This window comes from Grampus griseus (assembly GCF_964374135.1).
Source record: "Grampus griseus genome assembly, chromosome: 3".
NCBI classification, from domain to species: domain Eukaryota; kingdom Metazoa; phylum Chordata; class Mammalia; order Artiodactyla; family Delphinidae; genus Grampus; species Grampus griseus.
Genome location: NC_139019.1, coordinates 129717712 through 129724901, shown reverse-complemented (window position 1 = coordinate 129724901; position 7190 = coordinate 129717712). Strand labels below are relative to the sequence as shown.

General features: G+C 55.9%; 1 protein-coding gene across 2 annotated transcripts; it reads left to right on the top strand.

Annotated features, from left to right (window-relative positions):
- Positions 1–3717: 3717 nt before the first annotated feature.
- HAND1 (heart and neural crest derivatives expressed 1) lies at positions 3718–5982 on the top strand (the record flags this gene model as incomplete). Of its 2 annotated transcripts, none has more annotated exons than XM_082652558.1 (2): positions 3718–4269; positions 5878–5982. In XM_082652558.1, the coding sequence occupies 2 exons, from the start codon at positions 3718–3720 to the stop codon at positions 5980–5982; spliced, it is 657 nt and encodes a 218-aa protein (XP_082508684.1). The 2 variants fall into 2 exon arrangements, with proteins under 2 accessions (XP_082508684.1, XP_082508683.1); XM_082652557.1 differs by having other exon boundaries at positions 3718–4284.
- Positions 5983–7190: the final 1208 nt, after the last annotated feature.

The following is a 7190-nucleotide window of genomic DNA, read 5'->3' as shown; positions in this document are numbered from 1 at the left end:
TGGAGCCCCAGTGGTCCTCGAGGGCCAGGCTCCCACAGCAGGTACTGTTTGGAGGACTACTTAGACTCCGTGACTCTGGGTGGAGAGCAGTGCTTTCTGGGGCCCAGGGGACTGCCAGCACCCTGCTCTTTAACCACCCACGGGGGACTGTCGGGGGATCTGGGGGCCCTCAAAGCTGCTCATGGGACTGGGGTTCATCACCCAGTACTGATAATGCGTTCCCTACCACACTAAGCAGGCTGGATATTTGGAGGGTCTCTATGGGCCCTGAGTGATCTGTGTAACCCTGGAAAACTCTTGGGACACGAGGGTGGGTGCTGGAGCTGTGAGTGTGTGAGTATGTGGGTCACTGCACGTACCTGTCTATCCCATCCCGTGCTCCTCGTTCATGAGGGTAGGGTATGTGATAGTGTGCATACTATTGTTTCAACTTCATCTCCAGGGCTTGTGACTGTGACTACTGTAGGTAAGACAGAATGGATTTCAACTTGTCTGAGTGTTTGGAATTTGTGTGCCTGTGTGTAACGGGCGAACATGTGAAAACTTCTACTTCTGGGCACCTGTGCATATACTGTAGTAATTGTGGCTGTGTACTTGAGTGTGTTTGTGGGAACTGAGAACACATGAAATGTGGAATGGGGTTTTCAGAAGTCTGTGCTATGAATACAACTGTGGGACACTGTAAGAAACTGACACAAACTGGTTGGACCTGTGCACAAGTGTGACAGTAAAGAGTATGTGTCAAGCCCTGCAGCTGTGATATTTGTGTAGAATTGATGTTTTTCTGCTGTGATGGTATCTGTATGCATGCCTGCATGGAGGGTTGGGAGTGGCTCAGAGCTGTAACACATCTGAAGCGAGGTGTGTTCCCTGTGGGTGACAGAGAGATAATGTGTAAAATCCTAGGAATGCACGAATATTGAAATGCCGTGTGTCGCATGGGTGTAAATAGGTTACCGGGAGAATACACATATGTTGTGGCGTCTGCACGAATGCATGGACTTTCATGTATGCCCGTGATTTTTTGTGAGGCCGTGTACATATATATGTGCATGTGTAATGGTGGGCCTGAGGGTCTGCCGGTGGAAATCCTGCCGGACTAGGACCACGGCTGGATGTGCGTCGAGGACTGAGGTCCTTTTCCACAGAGTAATTACTGTCTCTGCCCGCACACCGGCACTCCCGAGAGCCTCCAGGCCAGGGAGGCGCGGGACCCCGTGGAGCCGCGGCTCAACCGGGCGCCGGGTGCTCCCTCCCCGCGAGCCTCCGGCTCCGCGCTCGGCCCAACCCCAGCGCTGCTGGCGCCAGGCGCCCGGGAGAGCAGCGGGTTTCCAGCCGCCTCAGGCAGGAAACAAGGACCTCCCTCCCCCCACGCACCTCTAGGGCCCACAGCCCAGCCGAGCTCCCACATGGGGAAACGGCTCTGGACTAAGCATTTGTTGGCTTCTCACTCGCAGTGTCGTCGCCCCTCCGCCCGCCGCCATCTATTTATTCCCTGTACGGCAGGGGAAAACCGCATACCCACTGGCTACCCGACCCCCAAGGAAAATTGTTCATCTTCTCTGGGCCTCACTGTTCCCATCTGTAAAATGAGTTGACCTTTCTCCCCTGCCTTTGGGCTTCTAAGTGTGCCAGGCACACAGCGGGGGTCAGTAAATACTTGTTGGAGAAATGGGTAAAGGAATGAATTTGCCCTCTAAAAAGAGCAGTCATGGGGGCTTCCCTCGTGGCGCAGTGGTTAAGAAACCGCCTGCCAATGCAGGGGACACGGGTTTGAGCCCTGGTCTAGGAAGATCCCACATGCCGCGGAGCAACTACACCCGTGCGCCGCAACTGCTGAGCCTGTGCTCTAGAGCCCGTGAGCCACAGCAGCTGAGCCTGCGTGCCACAACAAGAGAAGCCACCGCAATGAGGAGCCCGGGAACCGCAACAAAGAGTAGCCCCCGCTGGCCGCAACTAGAGAAAGCCCTCGTGCAACAATGAAAACCCAACACAGCCAAAAATAAAAATAAATTTAAAAAAATAAAAAGAGCAGTATTTCTTTTCTCCTTTCACCCTCGCCTCCACATTGCTTTTGAGAGAAGGGCACACTCCCTCAGCTTCCCTATCTGTAAAATCTAGGTGAAGCCCTTTTTGCTCCATGATTCTAGATTCCTTTTCTTGGGCCCATGGGGAGGGGTGGCAGACGCTGTCCTGGGCGTTGACAGGCCACGTAGGGAAGGGGCTTGGCTGGGAAAGGCTGGTGAGGATGGAGGGACCCAGGTATGAGGACATCAGCTGGGACGCTACCCATCGGGAGGTAAGACAGAGAACTCCAACCGCAAGCGCTGCCACGCTGGGATTCCCAGGTCCCAATGCCAGCCCAGAGAAAGGCCCCCGCGGACAGAATCCAACAAGCGTAAGGGCCCTAGCCGGGAGTGGAAATAGCGGACGTCTGCGCGGCCAGGACCGCGGCGTCTCTACGCCAGTGGGTGTGAAATGCCAGGTTTCTCCGGCTGCGTGAGCCTCTCGGAGAGTGTGGAGGTCGTGGTCTCCTCGGTGTGTGTTTACCGCCAAATGCTGACTTCTCGCAGTGTGACCTTTGGCGCCGAGAATCGAACATTCTCAAGCTGTGATAACCTGCATGGGGTGGCCCAACGTAGCCGAGCTCTGGGCTCTCCGTTCAAGCCCCGCGGGAAGGAGGCTGCCCCTGCATCAGCCTGGCTGGCCTTTGGACTGGATCAGGCACCCAGGAGGCGAGAAGAGTGGACCTCAAGCTCTGGAGCCCGGAACAAACCAGTAAATGCCTGTGGGCTTGGAGCCCTCATCCCCCTACTCGCCACCCCTCTCATTCCACCTCCAGTCCCCGGCTTCTTCCCCAGTGGGTGGCCGCCTGCGCCGTAGAGGACAAGACTTGGCCAGAGCTGGCGGGTGCTCTACCGGGTGCAGGACCTGCTGCAGTCCCGCAGAATGGGCCGGTGACTAAGGACTGGGGGTGCTTAGGGAACAACACTGGGGGCCTATCTTGCCTCCAACAGCGGTCTCTCCTTTTCTGGCTCTGAGACCAAGTAGAGCAGACGCCGCTCAGGACTGGGAACCTCTGGAATTTCTATTTTGGATTCTGGAAGGTCTAGAAACAAGAACCTTTCTCTTTTTTTGCACCTCAGTTTCCTTATCTGTAAAATCTAGGTGAAGGCCTTTTCTCTCCATGATTCTAGATTCCTTTTCTTGGGCCCACGGGGATGGGGGTGACAGACGCCGTCCTGGGCGTTGACAGGCCTGTGTCTCAAGTACTAGCCCCCGTCTCCCCCACAAGTCGGGAACTGGGGGGGGAGGGGCGGAGGCGGGGCCGCCTCCCTGTCCCCGCAGGCGGCCTGAGTCGAGTAGCGCTAGCTGAGCTTAAAACCAGGGACGGCCATCCCCCTTTCCTCCTCCCCGCCCCCCTGCCATTGGCTCCAGGGAGAGGTTGACATCAAAGCCCCAGGCTTATATAAGCCAGACCCTGAAGGGGAGGCCGCAGAAGGGTTAAACAGGTCTCTCGGCATCCTCGTCCTCGCCTGCAACAGAAGCCGGCCAGAAGACGGGCTGCGGGTGTCATCTTCAGCCTTGCCCCAGAATCTCTCAAAGCCAGTGCCCACCAGAGCGCCGCCCCAGAGCCCACGGGTGGCCCCGGCTGTCTCTGGGGCGCATGGGGCGGCGCTAATCGGGCTGGCGGCGCAGGCCAGGGGCCGCTCCAACATGAACCTCGTGGGCAGCTACGCACACCATCACCACCATCACCATCATCACCACCCTCACCCCGCGCACCCCATGCTCCACGAGCCCTTCCTCTTCGGCCCTGCCTCGCGCTGTCACCAGGAGCGGCCCTACTTCCAGAGCTGGCTGCTGAGCCCCGCTGACGCTGCCCCGGACTTCCCCGCAGGCGGGCCAGCGCCCGCAGCCGCTGCAGCCGCCGCCTCCTACGGTCCAGACGCCAGGGCCGGCCAGAGCCCCGGGCGGCTGGAGGCGCTCGGCGGCCGCCTGGGCCGGCGGAAAGGCTCAGGACCCAAGAAGGAGCGGAGACGCACAGAGAGCATTAACAGCGCGTTCGCCGAGCTGCGCGAGTGCATCCCCAATGTCCCGGCTGACACCAAGCTCTCCAAGATCAAGACTCTGCGCCTGGCCACCAGCTACATCGCCTACCTGATGGACGTGCTGGCCAAGGACGCACAGGCCGGCGACCCCGAGGCCTTCAAGGCCGAACTCAAGAAGGCGGATGGCGGTCGTGAGAGCAAGCGGAAAAGAGAGCTGGTAAGTCCGGGTCCCGTACACTCTAGCCAAGGGCGCGGGCGCGGTGAGCATCCGTAGGCCGAGTATGCAGGGGAAGGAGTCTGCGTTGCCGTTCATGCGATTTTGAGAGACTGCGGGGAGTTCTGAGATGGTTTGAATGTGGGATTGTGTGCATGGAGGGAGGCAGATTCATAGTTGAATTCATCTGTAACGTGGATAGTGTTTGTAAGGCTGTGAATGAAGACAGAATCTTACACTTTTCGGACAGGCTCATAGGATCCCTTCTAAGAATCCATTGGAAGCTTCAGACCCCGAGAAAATGCACCCACCATATATTTCACTTCCAGTTTCAAGGGGTCCTGATTCATCCCTGGGATCTCCTGGAAGCCAGGTTAAGAATGCTATAGGAGTTCGTTACTTTAATTTGCCTGAATGTGAATTGACGCATATGGGCTCCGCTGCTGTTTTCAAAGGGCCTTTGCCAGAGAGGTTGGTCTGCTTTCATCATTGTACAGACAGGGAAACTGAGGCCCAGAACGGGACAGGATGTGAAGGCCACCTACCCGAGGAGTTGTTTACTTGGGTAAAACAAGTCAGTTTATTCCCTGGAGGAGTAAACATCTGGAGGATATTTCACTGCTCCACTCCCCACGGCTGGTTCCTAGGGCCACCTTGATGGTTTTGTGTATAAACACCGACAAGCAAGTCACTCACTCCTTTTGGCTTTGGAGATCGCAATCCCTACTCGGCTTTGTTTGATCCTCTCCAGTGAGGCGACACTTCTGGAGCTCAGTTTCGCTGGCGCAGGGCTCTGGGACCTCTGAAGCAGTGATTTCCAAGCTGAGGAACTGAACTAGTTTCTCTAGATTGGTGCGCTCAGGAACACCGCGCGTTGGAGACTAGAGAGCCTCCTGGGTTTTATCTGACCCGCAGGGGCTGTGGTAAACTAGGGAAGTCACCTGAGGAGACTGGGAAAGACCGTGGTCATCGAGTCTCTAAACCGCCGCCCTGGGCTGGAGGACATGCAGGCCCGGCGACGCCCTCGTTGGAAGTAGTTATTGGGCGTCTCCCCACTCCCTGCACTTTGCCGCCTCCTTCAAGTAGCAGGGAAGGGGGATGCTAAGCCAGGTCGACTCCCCCGCTCATTCGTGTAGCCTTCTGAGTGCCCAGAGCCGGCTGCAGAGACCCAACCCTGTATCCAAGCCCAGGCGCTATAAACTAGGTTGGAAAGTGGGATGTGTGCGGGGAGCATGTCCGCGAGCGAGGAAGCTGTTGATTCCCACCCCTCCCATTCCAACCCCTGCAGTCTCCCTTCGGCGCCATAAAGCCAAACCTAAGAGCATTCGTTCCACCAGCCGCAGAAAATTCTCACTACCAAACCCCCAGAAGCTGCCCAGCCCATCCCGGGCCCCCCCAACCCCGCCCCGGGAACTCGGGCACATAAAGGCGAATTTATGAGCCTGTTTGCCTATTTCACAAACAGAAATTCGTCACTTATTTAAAGGCTCCCAGTTACTGCTCCCAACACCTTTTACCCCACCCCCACTTTTACCCCACGCCTGGGCGAGCGGAGCAGAAACATTTAAACCTGTCTCTCTCGCCTCTTTTCTTATGTGTGTCCTCTGGCAGCAGCAGCACGAAGGCTTTCCTCCTGCCCTGGGCCCAGGTGAGAAGAGGATTAAAGGGCGCACAGGTTGGCCGCAGCAAGTTTGGGCGCTGGAGTTAAACCAGTGAGCCGAGGCCTGCGCCGAGGACCCCGCCACGGCTGCTCGACCCCGGAGCCCCGGGAGCAGAGGAAGGCGGAGGCGAGCGCCAGGCTCTGGGTGCCAGGGGCTTATGGGGAGCATCCCGCCTGGCCTCTGCTGGGGCGCTGGCAGGTCGCTGGGCTGCATCTACACATTTGGATCGCACGTGCAATGTCGTTTGAAATTGTTTCTAATACGTGAAGAGAAAGAGAAATATATATATAAAACCCCCACCCCTGCCACCGAGAGGGAGGCTCGTGGCTGCACGACTCGAAAAGGAAGGACTGCGGGACCCAAGCGCGCTAAGACGTACCCTTCCAACCCTTCTGGGGCGAGTTTAGAACCCCTGACGCCTTCCTCACTACACTGTCTGCCTGTCTTTCTCGCCCCCCTGTCGGCTTCGCTTCAAAACCCTCCTCGAGCTCTCCTCCCTAATTAAAATGCAATAAGAGGAATCAATCGTTTTCTGCCAGGGAAAGAGAACCAAACCAGGAAGATGGAGGGCTGCCTTTGTTGTTGTCCTCCCTCAAACAGTGGTGTTTTTTATTTTATTTTATTTTTGTCGCTGCACTTCCTACTTAGTTCGAAGGGAAATGGCTCTTTCTTTACCTCTTTCCTTCCTTCTTGCGTTTTGTTTTTTCTTCTTGCGTTTCTTCCTTTCTCTTTCTTTCTTTTTCTTCCTTTTCGTTCTTCCTTCCTTTGTAAATAAAAACTTTTCCCTTTGTTGAAAAGTTTTTATGTATTAAACTACCTACCGTGCCTGCTGCGCTCAGGTGTTTGTTTATCCCCCGTCCTCACCCTTTTTCTACCTCAAATCTATATGACCACTCACTGCCCCCTCCCTTTGCAAAGCAGTATCTATGCTCTTGACTAATAAAACATTTTCTGAAATCAGCAGAAGCCTGTGTGGTATCTTGGCGAGTATCCCCACCCCGCTCCATCGTTTCTGCTAGTTAGAGCACCTCCTGTTCTACTTCTCTTTTGATAAATGCCAAGCCAAACTGCAAATCAAATCAAGGGAAGGGGGCAGATAAAGGACTCCTGGAACAAAGAGTAGAGTTCTCCTTAGAAGATAATGGGGGGGGGGCGGGGACAGGATAGATTTAAGGAACCCACAGAACAGAAGACTGGAAACGAATTAGGTCCAGAGGGGATGAGCTAGGACTTTTGTGGGTCAGCATTTGGGCCTGTCTGTGG